At 41.3% G+C, this 24,496-nt stretch overlaps 1 protein-coding gene across 1 annotated transcript in view; it reads right to left on the reverse strand.

Moving 5' to 3' along the window:
- UGGT1 (UDP-glucose glycoprotein glucosyltransferase 1) overlaps positions 1–24,496 on the reverse strand; it is a 123,923-nt gene that overhangs the window by 21,841 nt on the left and 77,586 nt on the right. Inside the window, exons 22-35 of the mRNA XM_021717310.1 lie at positions 23,342–23,440; positions 22,578–22,601; positions 21,729–21,823; positions 19,402–19,608; positions 17,583–17,714; positions 16,854–16,984; positions 12,199–12,294; positions 7,613–7,715; positions 6,694–6,773; positions 5,575–5,764; positions 4,380–4,538; positions 3,667–3,752; positions 1,334–1,418; positions 325–413 (exon numbers count right to left, since the gene is read on the reverse strand). Coding sequence (XP_021572985.1) covers positions 325–413; positions 1,334–1,418; positions 3,667–3,752; positions 4,380–4,538; positions 5,575–5,764; positions 6,694–6,773; positions 7,613–7,715; positions 12,199–12,294; positions 16,854–16,984; positions 17,583–17,714; positions 19,402–19,608; positions 21,729–21,823; positions 22,578–22,601; positions 23,342–23,440 — 1,576 coding nt within the window. The remainder of the gene's footprint in view (positions 1–324; positions 414–1,333; positions 1,419–3,666; positions 3,753–4,379; positions 4,539–5,574; positions 5,765–6,693; positions 6,774–7,612; positions 7,716–12,198; positions 12,295–16,853; positions 16,985–17,582; positions 17,715–19,401; positions 19,609–21,728; positions 21,824–22,577; positions 22,602–23,341; positions 23,441–24,496) is intronic.

The following is a 24,496-nucleotide window of genomic DNA, read 5'->3' on the forward strand; positions in this document are numbered from 1 at the left end:
AGACTCAACACAGCTTGACCACAGAACACAATTTGAACAATGGGAAGTAAACCAAGCAACGACCAACCAACTCTCCAAAAAGCAGGCAGAATCTAATGAGAGTCAAGAAGTGTGGAACAGAAGTAACGTCACCATGAGGAGTCATCACCTCTTTTAATCAAGTGGAAAATACGCATCCAGGCTGAATTACAGTGTGAGACTCAGCTATGCAACGCAGAATGTGAAAGGCCCAGACAGGATTATGAGACTCGAAAAGGAAGAATGGAAGGCGCTTGTATCTCAGTTTTTCTTTAAAAACGCAACTTTTTCATGATGCCAATTTACCATTTGAAAGAGTCCCAAAATCCAGATTCGTTCTCACTTGCTCCATCGCTCAGCAAGTCTTCGTTCACCATGTCTGCCTTCTTCTGAACCTGCAATCGTATGTGTAACTCTTATTCCTCCCAGTAGGTCTATCAGGCATAAAAACTGCCTTTCTCTGGGTACAGATTGTGAGTACTGTCAACAATGGGAAATTACCAATCGAGTCTCCCACAAGCAGGCACAACCCCACCCAGAGTCTGGAAGTATTCAACAGAAGTATCTTCACTAGTATATTCATATCAGAATTTGAGGAGAGCAACTTCTTCTAATTAGACAATAACTGTTTTCAGCTTACAAAAACACAAAAAAACCCTCCAACTCAACTGTGTAGAAAATACAATCTGAGCAAAACCAGAAGCATGATTCACAAAGCTGACAGGTAGTTCTAGGGAAGAGTGTGGCTGCTGGGGCTCTAGCCGTCATGAATGAGACATTTCGTGTCATGACAGTTCTCTAGAACTCACTAGCACAAATGGTGAGTCTTTTTGGAGCTTAGTGACTTTTAGTTTTTCTGCTCAACCGTGTGCCCTATTTTAAGTTTTACGGAATGTAATTATTATTTATTCTATAGTGTCTTTCACTGGAATTTAAGGCACTAAGAACTTCAAAATGCTGAGAATAAAAAGCAGAAGTGAGAAGTTAAACAGGACTTTGAAATTTTCATTGCATTTCCCCCAATATTCTGAGAACAGAATAATCAATAACACTAAGAACTCTATAAACAACACAGCATCTATTAGAACATTTTATACAAGATGGGACTTATACTGCTCACTGAGATTACCCAAAAGGCGCAATCTCTCAGTCGAAGAAAGCCACAAACTCACATTTACAAGAGCATTTTCCCTTAAAGCAGCACTCCTATAATTACTAAAGCAAATTCCAAAGAGAATCTTCAGCTGGTTTCAAGACATGTGTGTTTACATGACAGACACTGAGTACCAAATGTTGCTACTTTGACCAAACTCACCTTCACTTTAATAATTTTGCTTTTGAAGTTGTTGAGGACGATCACAACTTCCTCAGCATCAGGAGGAGAGTCGGTACCATCATGGCTGTGAAAGAAAGGCAAGACAAGTATCACCAGTCATCATTCCCAAAAGGCAGTACACAGACTGACAGCACCTGCCACCACCTGTCCATCTTCTTTCTTACAAAGGAGTTTTCAGAACAAGCCATCTCCTCACAACCTGAAGGAAGCCCCTTTGAGTTGCACAGAAGCACCTGTCAAAGTCTCTATTTTCACACGAGGTCCATGCCCCACCTCCCTTCAGGAGTTCCCCTTCAAATTATGTATCACGCAGCGAGAGGCACCCAGACATGGCCAGCACATGGTGAGCGCTAGGCAATCGCCTGCATTCAGTCTGAGCCAAGCACAGTGCCTTCATAAAGGAGTACGGAGCATGGCCCCTGAACCACCACTGGAACCACATCACTTGTCCTCTCCTACTGAACAGTGCTGTAAAAGAATCTGCTCTCTCTCTCTGGCTGGAGGCAACAATCGGTCAAGGGCAGACCCTGTATTCCAGGTGTTCAAACTAGCGCCTGTATACTATAGGAAGAACAATAACAAGCTCTATTTGCTGGCACTCAGGAACAGAAGAGAAAAAATTAAACTTAATGTTTCCCTACTAACCAACAGTAATGCCTAAAATTTCCAGTCACCAAATTTGAAGGCATAGGAAGTCATGCTAACAATATGAACTTACAGCATTTGCTGTTATCTAACAGAAAGCTGGGTTCTCAGGCAAAGTAAGATTCTGATGGTGGAGAAACCTGAAATATGAGATACTCCAGAGACTGAGAAGATCCACCTGGGAAGCAGACGGGTAGGAGCCCTAGACAGTAAGAAAGAGGGGAGCACCAAACTCTGGTGAAGGAGGAAGACTGGTGAAGGCCAGGGCACACAGAACAGACGAACTGTGGAAGCGTAACTGAAATTTTGTAAAGCCTAGATGAAGAAAACGTGATTTGGAGGAAAATCTTCTGCTAAAGATATTATTACAATACAAACCCTTCTATTTCCTGGGGAAGAACTATGGACGAATCCACACAGCTTGACCTGTGTCAGATAAGATGCTATGCAGCTAAGGCAAGGACACACCAGAGGGTGCTCCAAATGAACGTGAATGAAAAGCATCCCCTATATAAGCTGACGGGTCTTTTCACGCAGTTCAAAACTAATTGAGATTCTGTTAAGCAGAATTTATACAAAACTTCTTTAAGGGCAGCATAATTTTTCAAGAAGCTATTAAGTACAGTCAGCAAACCTTAAGCAAAACCTGATTGCTGATGGAATGTTCTATGAGTGCTTCTGTATCATCACACCAAGGAAGACCAGTGCTAACAGCGAGATTTCAAGACCAAAGCTTACAAGTACTATGTATCTGCAAATCACTCAGGGTAAATACACATGCTCTCTGGGAAAAAAAGTTTGGCTGTTCTTTCTCTCCTCCCTTCTTCAAATTTCTCTTCTACCTATGGTCTCTATCACAGTGACACAATGATTTAATTCTAGGATATTGTTAACACAAAGGAATAAGTGAAGAATAAAGCTTGACTATATTCATTAGTATTTATACCTCTTATTATTTAATTCTACCCTAATAATTCTGCCATATTTAATTTCCTGGAAAAGCACTGTTTCATCACACATACAGCTGCAAGTTAAATTCATGTTGCCTAGCTAACATGAATAAAATTAGAGCTGATTTAAAATGTTATTTAAAATGTCGACTTAAAATGTTAGAATCTTCGGTGGCTCAGCCTGTAATCCCCCACCTTTGGGAGCCCGAGGTGAGCGGATTGCCTGAGCTCGTGGGTTCGAGACCCGCCTGGGCAACTTGGCGAGACCTCATCTCTACAATAAATCAAAATGAGCCGGGCGTGGTAGCGCGCGCCTTTAGTTCCAGTTACTCGGAAAGCTGAGGCTGCAGGATCACCGGAGACTAGCAGGTTGAGGCTGCGGTTGCCGGGAGCGGCCACTGCACTCCAGTCTGGGTGACAGAGTGAGACTCCAACTCAAAAAAAAAAAATTAGAATCTATAATACTGAGTGACCTAACACAGAAACAAAGAACTGAGTATCACATGTTCTCACTTATAAGCGGACCTCGAACAATTATTGTAATACCATAAGAAAAGGATCCGCAGTAGTGGGAATCTGCTGGAGGGGAACGCCTCACCAACAGGGGTACATGCATAATGAACATTTGTATACCTAACCCTGAATTGTGACACACATCTTTAAAATTTAAAAAAATAAAATGTCAAAGAAAAATGTACCTGCATCGTTTAATCCTACCTGTAGATTCTATAAATATCTTCAGAGCGTCCCTTCCTAAGTCTGAGAATCCAAGCTCCTGGGTTGGCTTTTAGCTGAAAGTAGCCCTATGACAAGAAAAAAGTCTAATTTTAGCTCTCTGCAAAACATCAAAATGCTGTTTCTGAGAGATAGTTGCTTCTTTTTTCTGAAATATCAGTCACCTATAATGTAAGAGTAAACAAATCAGTGCAACTCTTACAAAAAAGACCCCACACATTAAATACTCTAGCAAAACAGGCCAATCAAGCCAAGAAGTCTGCTTTTTAGCTGTGCTTCAGTGAAGAATCAATGTGTGATGTGTTAGTGCAGAATATTCTAACATTTTTTTTTTTGGGTAAATTGACATGTGATTCTAACCTATAAATTAGCTGAACATACTGACTTGTATATAGCCCAAACTCAGTCCATTATGAATTGTAACCTCACTCTATGGTTAAGAATGCTACCTCATCTCTACAATAAATCAAAAAATCAGCCGCGCATGGTAGCACATGTCTGTAATTCCGGCCACTTGAAAGGCTGAGGCGGAAGGATCGCCGGAGCCCAGCAGGCTGAGGCTGCGGTGGCCGGGAGCGGCCACTGCACTCCAGTCTGGGTGACAGAGTGAGACTCCAACTCAAAAAAAAATAAAAATAAAAAAAATAAGCCATAGCGCCCAAATTAACATGACTACATCACTGTCTGATTATTACCAGATTGGCCATGACAATAGTATCCACGATGACTGGCTGGGCTGCAGTTCCTAAGGTAAACTGTAGTCCTCGAGGGGGTTGGCCTGTGGTGACGTCATAGCAATGGCCTTCCAGTAACAGGTGCTCCAGCTCATACTCAGCAGCCACTACGCTGTCCACCTGCAACATCAACATCAAATCACTTGAAGACTTACTCAGCAACAATATAGATAAATCTGAAATGCATTTTGCAAAGCGAATGCAGTAGGCAAAAAGGATGTACATACTACATGATCATACTTTAAGAAACTTAAGAAAAGACAAAATTATCATGACAGAAAGCACATCAGTTGTCGCCTGAGGCCAGAAGTGAGGCGGGGATTGCCTGCAGAGGGGACAAAATAATTTCCGGGAGGTGATGGAAAGATGTTCCACATCTTGACTGCAGTAGTGGTTAATGACTGTATCTAGTTACAAAAACCGGGTTGGAAAGAGAAAGAAGAAAAAAAATAAGGTCGTTCCAAAAATACAGATGACAGGTAAGTTTCTAAACATTGTTGAAAGAAATTAAAGTACTAAATAAACAGAAAGTCACTAAATATTCATGGATCAGTAGAAAAACTTGTACACAATGATCATAACAGCTTTATTCATAATAGCTAAAAAGTAGAAAAACTCCAAATGTTCACTCATAAATAAATGAATAAAGTGTAAAATATCCATACAATGGAATATTATCTGGCAATACAAAAGAACGAAGCACCAATACATGTTATGACGTGTATGAATCTTGAAAACAATTTGTTACATGAAAGAAGTCAGTTACAAAAGACATATTACCATGATTCTATTTAGACAAAACGATAAAAAGTAGACTAGCGGTTGCCAGGGGCCCGGGAGAATAGGGGGTGACTGCTAATAGGTATAGATAGAGCTTCTTCTGGGGATGATACAAACACTCTAAACTGTAAAAGTGGTGATAGCTGCACAACTCTGTGAATATACTAAAACCTCTGAACTGTACACTTTAAAGGTGTAAATTTTATGGAATATGAATTACATCTTAATACAGCTATTATTTTAAAAAACACATCATACCTGAACACTGGTGTCTCAGAGGCCCACCCTAGACTGTAATTTAATCTATTTAGTTAAAGTCTACATCATGAATACGTTTTATGCATGATTAGATATTTGGAAGTAATGATATTCTTACCTCTTCTAAATAAATATTATCAAGATCATATGGCGTCCTAACAGACTCTACCATCCAACTCTCAGGTGTATTCAAATTCAGAGTGAACAGTGGAGACTGAGGCATATCCAAAAATTTTGCTATTGGACCCTTAGCAAAGCTATTGTCTGAAGTGAAAGCAATCTCTGGTTCTAAGACATAACGGTAAAAGCTGAAATTGAAAGGAAAAGTGTTAGACTTTTTCTGTGTGATAACCTTCCTTGAGTTTACAAACATTTACACAGGTAAATAATTGGTTAAAAAAAACACTAAAATTTGGAGGGGTATTCTACTGGCTTGGAAAAAAGTATTTTGAAAGCCACCTTAGGTCCTAATGATGCCTCCCATATCGCTGCAAATGCAAGAGAAGGCAAAAAGGGGCTGGCCTGAGGAGGAGGTCATTCCTTCACCTGATGGCTGCTCTCAGGATCACAATTATTTCCTGAGCTTTGCCCTCCCTTCAGGGAGAATTCGCTTTCTGTTAAAAACCAAGTCCCCAAGCTGACTGGATTCTCAGGCTAGCACTGAAAACACTTGTAATAATTTACACATTTCTCCCATATAAGAACAATGGTAGAAGCTAGGAACCCTTTGGCTACTTGGAAGCATGATTTCAATCCACTCAGATCCAACCTGTACAACACACACATTTGTAAGTTAGAAATCCCCCATAGTCCCAACAGGTACTACAGTACTACTATTAATTGCTTTTATATTATTACTTTTTCTGCAAATGGCCATTCCAAAACTCAGGACTGTATAGAGCCAAGCCTGTGCTCTTTCTTCCAAGATACACGCAAATACCCTGAGCAAGCTCCCTCTAACATATATATTCCTACGTGAAATGAATACTCTCCTTCTAAGATGAAATGCACAAGCACAAGTAGCCTGGGTTAATGCCACCTGCGTTAACACTGCCATAACCATACTATGTTCTCAGAACTTCTGATTAGAGCAAAATTTGGCAAAGCCAAGCTTTGGCAAACAACCATTTCAAACACGGCATCCACCTATAACTTCATCTGCTCCACTAACACGCAGCATTAGTGTTTGGATTCAGCACCATTCATTTCCACTGTATTCTTGAATAGCATATGTTACCTTTTTAAAGGCATGTCAGAAAGCTTAGACTGGCAGTTCATAAATACTCTCAGATTCATGTTTATCAGCTGAGTTAAAACCTAAAAGAGAAAACCAGATGACAAGCATTTGTCATTTTTCTTCAGAAATTTATTACTTAACACTCAGTTAAGAAAGAACATTCCTTAATATTGCAACAAAGGTATTAATATTTATTGCCATAAAGCCTGCACTGCAGAAATTTCTGGAAATCACAATTTCAGTGCAGAATCCTAACCACACATACATATGACTTGGCTGGAAATAAGGGCAAGTGGGCTACTGCAGGTTACACCTCCTCACACAAGGGAAGTTCAACTATGGAGAAGCAGCCGACAGACAAAGGATGTGTGTCCATCCACACGGGAACAGTTCACATTTCCAAGGATGAAAAAACATAAAATACCCACAAAAAGGGTTAGGAGTTCATATGGTAATAAAAATAGTATCTTAAAAAAAAAATAACTGAAAGGAATGTCAGGCGACTGTATCTTTGTCTTATACATGTTTTTGTAAAAGCCATACCACTACAAAAAAAAAACCCCATGGCCGTTATAAAAAAGGAAAATGAAAAAACAGAACTCTGTAACTCATTGCCATTATAAAGTAAGGGATGGCATAGATCAACTTTAATTAAAAGATGTCTTATTCTAAATGAGGATGTTAATCATGTTTCTAATAACATGAGGTAGCCAGCCAACCTTGCACCAACTCTCTACAGTTATAAAGTTATTTTCAGAACCACTGTCAATCTTCATGAAGACTGCTCTGCCCAAGTTGCTCTCAGCACTTATCCAATGCCCGCTGAAAACAACTAAGGGAAAACAAAGCTCTCAGCACATGACAGGGCAGGGGACTATTTCAAATAAAAGTGATGTGAACACCTGCATGGCGATCCTACCAAGAGCAATGGGGCAAGTCTCTGTGCTTCTCTGGTGACAGGGTCAATGACAGCCACGACATCAAAGTACGTCTCTCCTTCCTTCGGCCTCAGCTTAATTGCACTATGAAGATCAAAAGGATAAAGCATTAACACAGAGGAGGCAGGAAACAAAGGTACATTGGTCCAACACAACCTGTAAGCCCTCTTAGCATGTCAAGAAACTTTAGATCTAGAACAATTGAGCTACAATGGTGGTCAGCTGTACGATTATATCTACCTCAAGACTGCAAAATCATAATAACTCAGGCTCGCTCGAAATGGATGAGAGGAAAAACAGTTTGAAACTGTATTTAAGTGAAAACTACTGAAAGCTACTGATGTTTGTTTCTGATAGTTATTGAACATTATGCCAATTTTTATTTCCTGGCAAGAAAAGTTTTGTTTTGAGTCTGAGTCTCACTCTGTCACCCAGACTGGAGTGCAGTGGCCGCTCCCGGCCACCGCAGCCTTGATCTGCTGGGCTCCGACGATCCTTCCGCCTCAGCCTTCCGAGTAGCTGGAATTACAGGCACGCGCTACCACACCCAGCTGATTTTTTTTTTTTTATTGTAGAGATGAGGTCTCCCTGCCCAGGCGGGTCTCAAACCCGCGGGCTCAGGCAATCCACTCACCTCAGCCTCCCAAAGGCGCGGGATTACAGGCTGAGCCACCGAGCCCAGCTTCTGGCAAGAAAAGTATGAGGAGAGAGAACATAAACCAATTTTTAAAAAATAACATAAAAAATTAAGAACATCCCAGAATACCTGCAAAACAAAGAAAAGGGGAAAATACAATCCCAAAATATGCACTATTCCAGCCCAATCACTTAGCTGCATTGCTATGCAATCCTTTTTTGATACTTGTATAAAAACCAGCTGTATCTACAGAATATTAGCAATTTTAAAAGAAATTCCTTCCTTCCCCACCACTTCATCATAAACGTTTCCACACATTAATACATATCAAGTATCCTGAATGAGATATTTTATTTACTAAGTGAATCTGCCACAGTTCACGTAAGCTATTCCTTAATGCTGAACAGTCAGATAGCTTTCAACTTGTAAACAAATTGCACACCTAACTTTGTCCATACTTGGAAATGTCTTGAGAGTCAAAGAAGCACTAGACATGCGATTACGGAATCAGAGGATACGATTTTGTGGCTAACACACATTGTCAAGCACACTTCCCCAAAAACTAAGCCAAGGTACAAGGCCAAAAAACCGAATCTCACCATGTCCCCGTCAGTGTTGCTCTGCATGTTTCGTCTGTTCTTGCGTGAACAGTGAGAGCTGGTTAGGCTTCTGTTTGTGCCTCCAGGACTTCCGGGGAGACCACGCACACACCCACACATAGCTTCCGGTTACATGGCTTCCCTGTGAAGTCACACTGACTGAGGAGACTAGGAGGAGCAAGGGCCTCTGATGCACTTTAAAAAAGAACCAACTTGCAAAGATTTCAAACGACTCTCAATTCTCCAAAACCATTAGCTGCTTGAATCACAGTGCCCTGCTTGCTCTGAACAGGACTTTACTGTGGCCACAATGCTAACCACTACCTTTTCATGAAACAGCCTTTACCCAGTGGGATGAATATATAAGCATAACACAAAACAGCATGGCCAATAAAACTGGGCAACTACAGTTTAGATGCTGATGAGGGTCATTCTGAATCTTAACTGCTTTGGAAATAACTATCGGAATAGCTTTGTGAATGTGTTTGGCAAACGCTTTCAATCTCTGATAACAGTAACAACTGCAGATTCAAATCCACTGCCAAGGACTATTCTAACACGACACGACCTTTGTGCTCTAACACAACTGTTCTCAAAGTGTGGCTCCAGACTAGCAGCACCAGCTTTACCTGGGCATCTGTTAGAAGCAAACTGTCAGGCCTAATCCAGACCTACTGAAACAGGTCCAGCAATCTGCATTTTAACAAATTCTCTTAAGTAAAAGCCAAAATTTGAGTGTCACTGCCCTATTACAACTCTCTGCTACTCTAAAATTCTAGAAGGAAAGGCTCATAAATGCTCACAAAGGGACCAAGAAAAGGTGTCTCCAACAGGACCCCCGCCCAGAGTGTAACATCTGCTCAGACCTGCCACCTGCCTGGTTTGGGGTAGACTTTCAGTGACATGTGTGCGTTCTGAGCCAGCAGTGTTCTAGGTGATCAGCAACAGGGACACCCAGAGGTCGACCCTGTGAGGCCCTATAACCACCCTCACAACTCCACAGCAAAAAAGGGAACAAGACAAAAATGAAGAAAAGTGGAATATTCGTGTGGAAATGGGAACAATATAAACAATTATCATGCTTACATATATGTGCAACACTGGTCAGAAGAAAGGCCAGAATAAAGCCAAGAGTGACAGACATGGGAGCAAGACTTGGATATCATACACATTAGCCTCTGTATGCTGAGCAGAGCAAGGCCAAAGAATACGACGCTTCACCAACGCTGACACACACAGGAGTCACCAGGGAGGAACCCGTCCACAGCGGAGGCTGCTTCGGCAGGTCTGATGGGGGCCGCGAGTCTGCACTTCCAGCCCTCGCCCAAACGAAGTGCACGCTGAGGGAAGGGGCACACGATGGAGGCTTCGACTTTCAGCATGGACGAGAAACACCAGACTCAAATACCACAGACACTCCCTGAACTAGGACAACCGCAACAGGAATTCTTCTGACTATAGTTACAATTTGTGCCATGACAGAATTTGTCATTAGGACATTTTATCATACAAAACTCTTGGAGAAAAGGAAGGATGTTCCAAAAAAGGGAAGAGTTCTTTGCTCAGGACTCACTACCTTGGCCATGAAAAGTGAGAAAGACGGCAGGTCACTCAGAAAATGTTTCCTGTGCTAGTAGCTAGAAAATGAGTCACTTCTTGAAAGTATCCAGGGGCAACTCCTTCAGGTTCCCTCCTACTATGGGAGCTTTCCTGTCCTCTCAATAAATCCTGCTTTCTAAAAAAAAAAAAAAAGTATGCAGTGTTGAAAAGATGGGTACTGACAGAAAAATTCAACAAGGATTGGCCAGGAAGCACAGGAACCTCTACCCCCTGGCGACATAAAAAAATCAGGAGACACAGCCAGTGCGAACACGGAGGGTCTCCATTCCGGCCTGCATTCATGAAACCACCTGACTATGCAAATCTGACCTCCACAAGCACTAGCTGTGAGAAAACATAGGTCCACTAAACCAAAGTCTAATTCATGCAAGACTAAACAGGTTAGAACCACAGAGGAGCAGGACACAGTCATCCATATTTAAAGCCTCCCTGGGGATTTTGAGACACAATAAAAACATATATACCTGTCAGGTGAGGCAAGGGGTACATACATTAACTGCACAGGGTTCTCCCCCAAACAATTAAATCTGAGTCTCATCATGAGAAAACAACCCAGATGTGGGACATTCCACAAGACAACTGGCCTGGACTCTAACAAAATATCAATGGCATAAAACACACACACACAAAAACAGGGAATGCTTCTCAATTAAGGAAGATCAAACTCCATAAAAAAACAGTGATAAGAGGTCATTAGTAAGACATTGGAGAAATCCGAATGGGGAATGTGCATTAACATTACTATCTCAAGAGTAAATTTCTGAGGTATGCAAACAGTACTGTGAAGGAGTCCTGGTACACAAGACATATGCTAAAGGCTTCAGGCACATTGTGTCACGATGTCTTCAATATACTTTCAGGTGGTGAAGAAAACAAATGTGTATGTGTGCATGCAAACATTAAAGCAAATGTGGCACGCTAACAATTGATGAGTCTAGGGAAGAGATGTCTGGGTGCCCACTGTAATAGTCTTTCAGCTATTTCTAGGTTTGAAGAGTTTCCTTTTTCTTTTTCTTTTTTAAGAGATAGGGTCTTGCTCTGTTGCACAGGCAGGAGGGCAGTGGTACCATCGACTCATTGTAATCTTGAACTCCTGGGCTCAGGTGATCCACCAACACAGCCTCTCAAGTAGCTGGGACTATGGCTCTGCATCACGACACCCAGGTTTTTGTGTGTGTGTGTGGAAACAGGGGTCTCACTCTGCAGCCCAGGCTGGTCTAGAATCCCCGGCATCAAGCAACTGTCCCACCGTGGCCTCCCAAAGGTCTGGGGTTACAGATATGAGACACCATGCTTGGCTCTGAAACTTTCCAGAGTGAAAAATGGAAGAACAAAGGAGGGAAAAACCAAAAATTCTCAATAAAAGGTGGATGAGACAAATGCTTTAACAATCCTGTTTATTCTTAAACATAATAAGAAAATCATAACTGGTCTGTTTCATTAAATGTTGACTGTTTTCTACTAAAAGGACGCACCCAGAATTACTCCAGATTTATTTACAAATAAGGTCAATTTTTATGCCATTGAGATCTATATGTAAATGTTATATATGTATAAAAAATATATATGAAAATTGCACACCAAGTAAATGTTCTACTCCTACAAGAACTTATATACAAACCTTATATAGAAAACTCAAGGAGCTGAGGTAAAAGCAAACTTAAGAGTTTACTATTCAAGAATATGCAAAAATCCAACATTAATTCTGTACCTGTGTCTGTCTTCAAAAATCTGGTACTCAATTCTTGCATCTCCTTTTGGTTGAGCTGATAGGAGAGCATCCACCTTCATTACCAAGTCACTGGCCCTGAAAAACAGGGTTAGCGAAATCTAAGCATGTCTCTACAGAAGGTTTTCCAAACACTGCCCAACATATCATCCACCCAAATATTGAATGCCAACAAGGCGGTGTGAAGATGGCATGAGCTCTGTATTGCAGGTATAAGAAAAAGTACGAATTTGGTAAGTGATTGGCTATATAACCTTGGGAAAGTTACTCATTTTCCCACATGTGAAATGGAGATAGCACCTACTTTGCATGACTTTTTGCTCTTTCGAGTTGAACTCTCACTCTGTCACCCAGGCTGGAGTGCAGTGGCACACTCATGGTCACCACACTCTCAACCTGCTGGGCTCAGGTGATCCTTCCGCCTCAGCATTCCAAGTTGCTGGAACCACAGGCACGTGCCACAACACCCAGTTAACTTTTTATTTATTGCAAAGACGAGGTCTCACACCATGTTGCTCAGGCTGCTCTCGAGCCTGAGTACAGGCAATCCTCTCGCCTCCGCCTCTCAAAGTGCTGAGATTACAGGCGTGAGCCACCAAGCCCAGCTTGCATGACTCTTAAAAATACCGCACTGGGTAAACTTACCAAGCACCTAGCTCAGGGCGTGGACCAAAACCGACTGTCAGTATTACATTCTCTCCCACATTTTAAAAAATAACTATTAATTTGTATAATTATTAGAGTAATAATTCTCTGGAAAAACATTCAGGTAAATAAGTATAAAGAAGAAAACAGAGCTTACACATAATACAACTATCAAGAAACCAGCTCTAATATTTTGGTTCATCATTCTTCTATATTAAAAAAAAAAAAAAAAAAAAAAAATATATATATATATATATATATATATATAAACAAAACTAGGATTATACTATCTATGAACTTGCTTTTTCAATTAAAAATATATTATAAAAATCTTTTGGTTGGTTAATTAGCATAGGAGTATATCAATATTCTTAATGGCTGCATAATATTTTATTAATGGATACAAAATAATCTATTAAACCAACCAGCTCTTGAACATCTTTGTTGTTTCCAATTTCACTATTAGAAACAACATTGCAGTAAGCAACTTAGCTATTACTATTATCCCTGCCCCTTCTAAAACTGATTAATAATCAAGGAAGATCTTGAACTAAATAATGAAGTTGAAAAAAGATGTGGTAACTCAAGACTGTAATCCCTACACTTTGGGAGGCCGAGGTGAGAGGATTGCCTGAGTCCAGGAGTTCAAGACCAGCCTAGGTGACTTGGTGAGACCTCATAGCTACAATAAATCAAAAAATTAGCCAGGCGTGGTAGTGTTTGCCTGTAGCTTCAGCTACTTGGAAGGCTGAAGCGGAAGGATCGCCTGAGCCCAGCAGATCGAGGATGCAGTGGCCATATGTGTACCAGTGCACTCCAGCCTGGGCGACAGGGTGAGACTCCAACTCAAACAAAATTAAAAAATTTTTTTTAAAAAAGATGGTCTAATTAACTTCACCAAAGATTAAACCCTTAATAAGAAACTTAAAAGAGCACTTGTGAATATATTTGTCAAGACAAGCCTATACATTTTCTCTTTGAAATACACAAATATATCAAATTACCAGTTGGTTCAACTAGCCACAAGTACATATAATACAGGACATTTACTGCCTGTGATGTGTCTGCATCGTTACAAAACATGCCAAAGGACACTTGGTTACATGGATGGAGGTGAGCAGGCCAACAAGAAACTTGCTAAAGCCTCATGAAGCACCATAATCAAAGAGCACAGAGCTGAGCTTCAGAAAGCTGAGGTCAGTCTTGTGGCTGAAGGCTGGGTCATGAAAGAAAGCAGTGGCTATACCCAGAGAGTCACTCCAAGGTGGAGCAGCTCTGGCACTAATAAAAACTGTCACAGATAAGATAATTCTGTGAATCCTAAGAGTTTAGCATCAGTCTTTTGCTAACCCCGTGACTATCTTATATCCTTAAATTCACCCAGGAAAGACCCAGAGCCATTTCTGGCTGACAAAAAGCAAGTCTTATAGGCACAGTCTGGCAATCATGTAGTTCACAAAGGAGCTTCCTACAAAGCCTCCGCACAGAAAGGGAGTGGTCCACATGCATGCCACACCAAGCCTATGCCTGTGACCTGCCTGCTCCAAGTCAGGCAGTGCCTCCTGGCCTACAAAAGGAAAGTGTTTCCTAGCTCGGACAAAAGGGTCACTGAGATCAGAGAGAATCTCCTTATCTGTAGCCACTAGCATTGTCTCAAATAAAAGATTTATTTCCACGTTGCACAAGACTTAGCAAAGGGACCGCTCTGACAGCTATCAAAGTCAATGCTTCCAGTGGTACAATCACAGTTCACAGCTGCCTCTACTAACTCTTAGACACAAAAAATCCTCCCGTTTCAGCCTACTGAATAGCTGGGACTACAGGTGGGCCACCATGCCCAGCTGATTTTTTTTTACTTTTCATAGAGATGAGGTCTGATTATATTGCCCAGGCTGGTCTCAAACTACTGGCTTTAAGCAATCCTCCCACCTTGGCCTACCCAAGTACTGGGATAAAAGGCATGACCCATCGTGTCCAGCCAAAACATACATTCTTGAACTCTGCAGCATGAAAGTGTATGAAAATGATGAAGAAAAAAATCAGAAGAACTTTTAAATTTTATATCCTCCAACTACTTATTGAAGAATACTTTTCCACAGAATGAGAGAAAATATTTGCAAGTCCTGTATTTGATAAGAAACTGTTATCAAGAATGTATGAAGAACTCCTACAACTCAACAACAAAAAACACACCCGGTTTAAAAAAAGACATTTCCCCAAAGATGTACAAATGGCCAATCTGCAAATGAAAAGATGCTCAGCATCACTATTATCAAGGAAATGCAAATCAAGTTACAAAGATAATATTTCACACCCATGAGGATGGCTATTATCAAAACACAGAAAAAACAAGTGTTGGTGAGACTGGAACACTTGTGCACTGTTGCTGAGAATGTAAAATGGTACCGCCACTGTGGAAAAGGTATATAAGCAGCTCTTCAAAAAATTAAACATAGAAATATATCTCCTGGCTGGGCTCGGTGGCTCAGCCTATAATCCCAACACTTTGAGAAGCCGAGGTGAGTGGATTGCCTAAGTCCGCGGGTTCGAGACCAGTCTGGGCAACCTGGCAAGACCTCATCTCTACAATAAAATAAAAAAAAGCCAGCCGTGGTAGCATGCGTCTGTAGTTCCAGCTACTGGGAAGGCTGAGGCGAAAGGATGGCTAGAGTCCACAAGGTCGACGCTGGGGTGGCTGTGAGAGTGCGTGCCACTGCACTCTACCTTGGAAGGAGTGGGACTCCAACTCAAAAAAAAAGAAATACATCTCCCAACTATGCATTCATTGATATGCAATGCAGAAACTAGGTACATATGACAATAGGCTCCAGTTACACAGCAGCTACATGGTTCAAACTACTTGTTTTCTTCCATGAAAAGAAATAACACCCTAATATACATTAGCTAATAATAGCATTGGAATAATTTTAAATTTAAAAACCAACAATAACCAAGTCATAGTCACCTATGGAGACACAAGAGAAACAACTCAGTATTCTCCATTGGTGGATAAAGGAAAACAGCCTTTCCTCCCCCGAACAAAGTAAAACTGAAGGGCTGGGTTTGGTGGCTCAGTCTGTAATCCCAGCACTTTGGGAGGCCAAGGCGAGTGGACTGCCTGAGTCCGCGTGTTCAAGACCAGCCCGGGCAACTTGGTGAGACCTTGTCTCTACAATGAATCACAAAAACTAGCCAGGCATGGTAGCGCACACTCCTTGTTCCAGCTACTTGCAAGGCTGAGGTGGAAGGATTGCCGGAGCCCAGAAGGTCGACACTGGGGTGGCCATGAGCATGCCACTACACTCCAGCCTGGTCGACGGAGTGAGACTCCAACTCAAAAAAAATAAAACAAAAAAACCCCCCAAAACACCGAAGGATAACCAAATAGATAATGAGGAAAAGTAAGTATTACAGGTAAGAAACAAAGCAGTCATTCTATTTCTGCATGTGTTTGAAATTTTCCACATCAAAATGTAAAAAACTAAAAACAGAGAGAACTAATTAAATTCTTTAAATAACAGTCTACAAAATAAACTAGCATGTTTCAACAGAAGTATATATTAAAACTTGAATTGCCGCGTGGTTATTCAATATTATATTATTTTCTCAGGGACACAGAGGAGTATATGCTTCACATTATTATTATTACTACTATTATTATTATTATTATTTGAGGCAGGGTCTCATTCTGTTGCCCAGGCTGGAGTACAGTGGCTCACGGCTCACTGCAGCCTCAACCTCCTGGGCTCAGTGATCCTTCTGCCTCAGCCACTTGAGTTGCTGGGACTACAGGCACGTGCCACCATTCCTGGAGCATTATTACATTTTCAAACTGGAAATAAACACCCTGGAATAAGTATAGTGTATATGAGTGTGTATGTGCACACACACGCACTATATGTATACATATACATAACCTATGATCCTAACCAACCTAAGTGTAAAAGTCCAATTAATGCAAGCCCTGTAATTTCTTCCATAGCAAAACTCACACATCTTCTTCCACCCGAAGTTGCTGAATATGAGATTTTATTTTCTGTCCTGAAGTTTTTAAGATGATGCTTTCGAGGAGGTGGAAATCGTCTTGATTAAAGAGCTCGCCATCCTCCAGTGGCCCGATGACCTGTGAAAAAGAGAAGAGCAGCGCCTGAGCTGGAGAGCACCTGCGGTCAGCAAGCTGGGAAGGAGCCACGCGGCATCCTCAGGCTGTCGTGTGCACCAGTCAGCTTAGTGACCAGAGACAGGGACACATCTAAGTAAAAGCAGGAAAAATACATGAGGCCGAAACAACCCGTGGTCATTTGCTTACTCTTCCATTCCTCAGGGACACAGAGTACAAGTATATGCTTCACATTATTTTTATAGTGAGCAAGCTCTCGAGTCACATAAAATAGCAAAGAAGTCCTCATTAATTCTCACTGAAGAGAAATAACAAAGCCTGTTTTATATGTCAAAGGCCGCAATGGTTTATGTTCTGAGAGCCACCAAACATTCTCACCACGATGGCAGGACAAGGACAGAAGGCAGGAAGGCTGCACACAAGGTCACGTACATCCAAAAGCACACCTCATTGCAAATAAACGGGTAGAAATATCATCGGCACTTCGTAGACCCTAATCCCCTTTGGAGAAAGAGTGTTCGAAGAGTCTGCTAGCTGCAGATGGAATGCGGCAAAGACTGTTCACAGATCTAATCGGAAGTCAAGCATGCCAAGTCCTCACCCTTCCATTGCTGATCACTGCCCTCTGTCCCTTCTTCAGCTTCAGAACATCCCTGCAGTACACGGCATGAGACAAAATGAAATCCATTTTGGAAGACTCAAAGACCTCTTTAAAAAGACTGAAATCCATGCCCTAGGAAAGTAATCATTATTAAGGAAAACTGTTATTAAGCAAACCATATAAATGAATAATCAAAATGAACAAATTACAAAACACTCTTTTAGTGGAAAGTAGTAAGAAGGTTTTCATAATGAACATGATGATGCTGCAGTTCTTCAATCTCATTCCTCCAGGTCCTCCCATTTACAAAGTAACTGCGATTTCCGTTTCCTAATTTTCATGTGATTTGTTCAGCTGGCAGACTACCTTCATGATACCTTTGATCTGTATTTTTTATGGGCTCTGATCTTTTCTCTTTTTTTTGAGTTGGGGTCTTACTCTTGCCCAGGCTGGAGCGGAATGACACAATCACAGCTCACTACAGCCTCTGCTTCCTGAGCTCAGAAAATCCTTTCACCTCAGCCTCCCAAGTAACTGAGACTATAGGCACGTACCACCACACCAGCTAATTTTTTAACTTTTGTAGAGATGAAGTCTTGCAATGTTATCCAGGCTGGTCTCGAACTCCTGGGCTCAAGCAGTTCTCCTGCCTTGGCCTCCCAAAGTACTGGAATTATAAGCATGAGCCAACATGTGTGGCCATCTCTGATCTTCACATACTCTGCATTTTTAAGTCCTGCTAATTCCAGTGACAGCCTTTTTTCTAACTAAAACTTCAAGTATTATATATTCATCATTTTATTAAAAATTTTAAAATTAGCCGGGCTCGGTGGCTCTGCCTGTAATTCCGTACTTTGGGAGGCTGAGATGAGTGGATTGCCTGAGCCTGCAGGATTGAGACCCACCCGCCTGGGCAACTTGGCGAGACCTCATCTCTACAATAAATCAAAAATTAGCCGGGCATGGTAGCGCGCACCTATAGTTCCAGCTACTTGGAAGGCTGAGGCGGAAGGATCACCGGAGCCCAGCAGGTCAAGGCTGCAATGGCTAGAAGCGTGCCACTGCACTCATCTGGGCGATAGAGTGAGACTCCAACTCAAAAAATATATATATATTTTTTAAACTACAAAACTGCAAAAAATAGATAACAAATTATAGAAATAAATGAACATGAACTTATTTTGGAGACACATTAGGAATACATAAGCCTTGAACTCATAAGTGGCTCAAATCTCAGTATTTAGCTTTATAAACAGATCATATATTGTCTATCTTTTAATAACTATTCAAAACAAATGGCTCTGCACTTAAAACTTACATAAACTCAAACCACGCATACTTTGAAACCCAGACAAGTTTAAAGCTAATGAAGGGAATATGGTAGAAGTTATTTCTTGAAATGAGTTTTGTAATCCACTGGGTGTGGTGTTGCACACCTGTAATCCCAGCACTTTAGGAGGTGGAGGTGAAAGGATCACCTGAGATCAGGGGTTCAAGACCAGCCTGGGTAACTTGGCAAGGCCTCATCTGTACAATAAATCAAAAAACTAGTCGGGCGTGGTGGCACACGCCTGTAGTTCCATCTACTTGGAAGGCTGAGGCGAAAGGACTGCTAGAGCCCAGCAGATCGAGGCTGTGGTGACTCCAGCCTGGGAGAGAACTCAAAAAACAAACAAACAAATAAAAAACCCCCCAAAAACCGTCTAAGACTCGTAACTGAAATGACAAATCCTGCCCATCAACAGGCACATCTGCCCAAGGGAATGAACTTCAGTGGCACACACAACGGGGCAGCCTCATGAAGCGCTCAGACCCTTACCCCCACAGAGAAGTCTGCAACGTCGGCTCCCGCGGCCAGTGCCTCTGCAGCCTCCTCCTTGGCCATTTTGGTGATGAAGTTCTTCGCAGAGCTGGAGGTCTGTGTCTGGAGAGCTGCCCAGATGGCTCTGGAGATCTGGGTGTTTTCATAACTTATCTCTTCAGTAGGATTATTGATCATGCTTATTCTAACATTGTTACTGGATTTCTGTTTACAAAATGGGAAGTAAGAGTTATATGGTAGACGTTTTAAACTTAAAAAGCAGCATTAACACCAGTCATGTTCCATAATAGTAGCAAATAATATTTCTCTTAAGTCTTCATAGTTCCTCTCACTCAGAATAAACTTCAAGGGATTTAGTCAAACATTTAAAACCCTACATGAATTGGCCCCAGTCTACTTTTCCAACTTCATTTACTATCATCCCTGCAGAGGTAGCATACATTACAAACCATCAGAGTCCTAACTTAACTCCCAATTGGCATCCTTCTAACACGTCATGCCCCATGCTGGCATGCCAGCCCCAACTACATTCGCCTTTATTTCCTTAAGTTCCAACCACTCTTCAGTGCTCTCCTCAAATCCTTCTTCATTCATACGACCTTTCCAGATTCCTAGCAAAAATGAATCTCTCCCTGGGTGAAGACAGGAATCCAAGTGAGAGAATATATCTGGGACCCACAAAACCAAAAAAAAAAAGGGCTGTATCAAGAACATAAGCAACAGAAATGCACATTTATGTATATCAAAAGACACATATGAGCATATTCGTAGCAGCATTCTTCAAAACAGCCCCAAACTAAAAACGACACAACTGCCCTTCAAACAGGTTAGACAAGCAAAACTTTGTGGTACAATCATATGATATAATACTACACAATGAAAAAGAGTCACCTACCATTTGTAACTTGGTCATAAAATGTTGAGCAAAGAAACCAAACGCAAACACATACATACTGTAAGATTTCCTTTAAATAAAGTAAAAGACAGGCAAACCTATTCTGATATGAGAAGACAGAGGAGGGAGAATGCAGTAACTGGGCACAAGTGGGGAGGACTTTTGGGCATTTGGTAATTCTCAGTTTCTTAAACTGGGTGGTGGTCACAATGGTGGTGGTACTCACTTTGTGACACTGTAGCCTAGAGTTCTTATGAACCTATATTTTACTTCAATTAAAATGTTTATTTTATGGCTCAGCCTGTAATCCTAACATTTTGGGAGGCCAAGGCGAGTGAACTGCCTGAGCCCGCAGGTTCGCAACCAGCCCAGGCAACTTGGCAAGATGTCTCTACAATAAACAAAAAATTAGCCGGGCAAGGTAGCACACACCAGTAGTTCCGGCTACTTGGAAGGCTGAGGCGGAAGGATCGCTGGAGCTCAGCAGGTTGACACTGGGACGGCTATAAGCATGCCACTGCACTCCAGCCTGGGCGACGGAGTGAGACTCCAACTCAAAAAAAAAATGTTTATCTTAAAAAGTTGACTCTTTCCCTGTTCTCTCACCCCCACTACCATCTGAGCATTTAATTATTCATTTGTGTTGGACTGTCTTTCACGTGTAATTAACTACTCCTCTTCACTAGAATTGCCCTGGTTTAACTTTGAATTTAGCACTGCATCTTTTCACTCCTTTGGACAATAAAGGCATTCAGCACTTCGGTCAAACTGAAACCACCTGGTTTTCCTTCTTCCAGTAAATCTTCCCAAGCATGGAAAGGGGCACAGGGTGGAGAGGGGCCACAGAGGGTTGTGAAATTTGGACACAGATCTAAACTGAAAAAGCTCAGGAAAAAGAAAGTTGACATCTCCTCCTCTGACAATGAAACTCTCTAGAAGAACCAGTGTCTTCTCAACCACTTGCCATCGCCATTCACTAAGCTCTGCTCTTCTCGTGCAACACACCTTTCAGGGCACCAATGTGTGTGTCTCTCTGTGCACCAGGATCCACTATTGTACACACACTGCTGTCCCAGTGTGCGACTGCCCGCCCATCCAGACTGCTCTCAGTGCAAGGACTCTGACTCTCCCACACAGAAAACCACATGATTGTTGCAGGACCTCTACAAGAATACGAACAGTCACGCAATAAAAGCATGTCTATAAGGAGGCTCTCCTTGTTTTTTTCCTCTGAAAAAGTCTATTCCCTAAAATAAATCCAGGGTACTACACTCTTTGATCTCTTTTCTTACAAGCTGGCAGACCTCTGAAGAAACCATGCTCTTTTCCCTCAAGCACTGAGAAAGCAGGACTCCCAACTCCCATTGAACAATCCCTTAGGACAGTGACAGCCCAAACAAAAATATACAGTGCAGTTGCAGATACTTGCCTGATGTTTAATAGCATCATACAATAACTGTCGTCCAGAAGGGCTATCAAAATCCCCAACAATCCAAAAAGTTACCGGCCTAATAAAAGAATCATCTATAGAAAAACAAAATCAACAATTGAGTTAGAGGTGTAAAGCACACTCTGTGTTTCAACACTGTCGTTAAAACCAATAATTTCTAAAAACCATGCAAAAAATATGAAGTGAAAAATTTAATCACAATAAAAAGAAAAGTAGTGAAGCCTCTACTAAACTGCCATGTAATTTAATTAGAAACTAGGAACATGCACTGATTAATTTTACTAAGGTCTAGGTAACTGTTAGCATGTAAAATAAAAGTCTATGAACATGTGGGTAACATTATAGCCTTTCATTAATCATATTAATTTGTTTTGTTTTGTTTTGGTTTTGAGTCAGAGTCTCACTGTCTCATCCAGGCTGAAGTGCAGTGGCACAATCACAGCTCACCACAGCCTCGACATCCTGGGCTCAGGAGATCCTTCCACGTCAGCTCTCTGTTGTCCCAAAGAGCTGGGATAACAGGCGTGTGCCACCATGCCAGGCTAATTTTTAAATTTTTGTAGACACGAGATCTCACTAGGTTTCCCAGGCTGGTCTCAAACTGCTGGGTTCCAGTGATCCTCCCACTTCAGTGCTGGAATTACAGGAGGGAGCCACCATGTCCGGCTTTACAAACATTTGTACAAAATGTATTTACACTGATATAGTCTATTATTACCCACAGGTATCAGAAACATCACAATAAAAGTGCCAATAAATCGTGAATTATGATGGTCTCTGAAACCACTAAAAGAATTAAGAATAGAAGGTTCTGAAGTTTTTAATTACCATAGATTTCCTTGGAGGACATACCTGGACAAAGGCAAAGGGAAAAAAGCACAGAAAAGAAGATGTCATTTCTGTAAGCAATGACTACAAGAAGGATAAAAAGTTTGAGTAACGACTAACGCGACCAGTGTGTCTTCTGATGCTTCGTCCCTGCAGTGCTATAGCCCTGTTCCAGTGCTCCTCAGAAACAATTTACATATATCTGAAAAACCAGAAATCCTCTCTGGGAGAAAACCACAGCAGTGGTAAAAACAGCTGCCTTAAATAACTGCCAGTGCTTTTTTGTAAAGGTAATTAAGTGTGACCAGAAGGGAAAATAATCTGCCATGGAAAGAACATGATTTTACACAATTTTAGCCTAACTCCATATAAACTTAGCTTTAAAAACTACACAGGCTTTCTAAAACCAACTTATCTTACAAACCCTAAAATAAAATTAACCCTATATTATCACTGAAGAGGCAAATCAAACCAATTTTCAATCCATTAACCCATTTTTACATCATAAATGATTTTCCATTTTGAACCACGAAATATTTTTCCTTTTGATATTAATAGCTAATATAAAGGTTATAAGGACAACATTTGAATTTTTAAGCATACATAAATAATTAAATTTTAAAAGTTTTTTTGCACTTAAAGCATAAGAAATAATTTTTTAAAACTATAGTCTCTCTTTCCCCAACAGACATCAAGATAAATTATTTTTACAAATACTAAAAAGAAAAAAAAGCCGAACCCAAGATAAGCCACAAACGAATTACCTTTCTTTGTCAGATAGTTCATACTATTGGCTATAGCAGCAGTCTTGCCTTGAGAATCCAAAACAGTAAATCTAGCATAATCATCCACAAAAAAGTTATCTGGGGGGAAAATGAAAACAGGTTTATAACTAATACGCCTCAGTTCAATCTAACGTCAATATTCAACGCATAACCTCATTTGATTATAAGAACAATAAAAACGCATGAGCGAAGTATAGTAAATTCCAAGCTTACTGAACAAGCTCTCACCATGCACTCTACTCCACCCACCACATTTCAGAGACACAACATCAATGAGCAATGTACATACCTCCCAAGGCTTCATACATGTACGTGTCAACTCAACGGCCGAAATCCATCCTATTCCCACACTTGTCTCTTCACACCCAGAACACAATCTCCTACAGGGACACCCCTAACTCGTCTCTCCACTAGAGTGAGCTCTTCCCCATCCCACGGGGGGGGGGAATGAGTGACAAGGCGAAAGTACACAGGAAAGCTCTGGTGTCTCCATTCCAAGCCTAACAAAGATAGTATCTTTCGAAACCCTCACGAAGAGAAAAGACCATCTGCACTCTTTCTAGACAGGTACCTTCTCCGATGAGTGCCCTCCCCTCAGATTATTCCTCCTAAAATTCCAGTTTCATCAAGTCACCGTCTTTCTTTCCAGTTGTAAAACGGTCTCCAGCAACCTCCCCAGTCTTAAGTGTCATTACACCACAGTACAAATATCACTCTTTCCATCACTGTCTGCCAAGCACAACTTGCTTGCCCGCCCACCCAGCCACTGCTCATCCATCTATCCTTCCACTTTACCTGGTCAATAGTCTACTAAAAGGAAAGCAACAGTAACTAAGTCAGACATAGTCCATGATATCACGTGGGGGAAGAGAGACAGCACCATGCATGTACAAATGAGTATCCTTCTAAAAAGGTTCTGTGACAACCAAGGCCAAAGACGCCTGGGCCATGGTGCCATCACCACCAGGTTGTAATGTAGTTGGTTATGACTTTGTTACACATTTTTTCCTTCCCTAGTAAGATTTCGCCAGCAAGAGAAAACAGTTCCACCTTATTTCTAGGTGTTTGCTGTAGTGGCCTTCAGAGCCTCAAGGAAAGCACAAGGAACACATTACATCTGGGCTTAACATATTT

This window comes from Carlito syrichta, unplaced genomic scaffold, assembly GCF_000164805.1.
Source record: "Carlito syrichta isolate Samal-C Ts95f unplaced genomic scaffold, Tarsius_syrichta-2.0.1 Scaffold309641, whole genome shotgun sequence".
NCBI classification, from domain to species: Eukaryota; Metazoa; Chordata; class Mammalia; order Primates; family Tarsiidae; genus Carlito; species Carlito syrichta.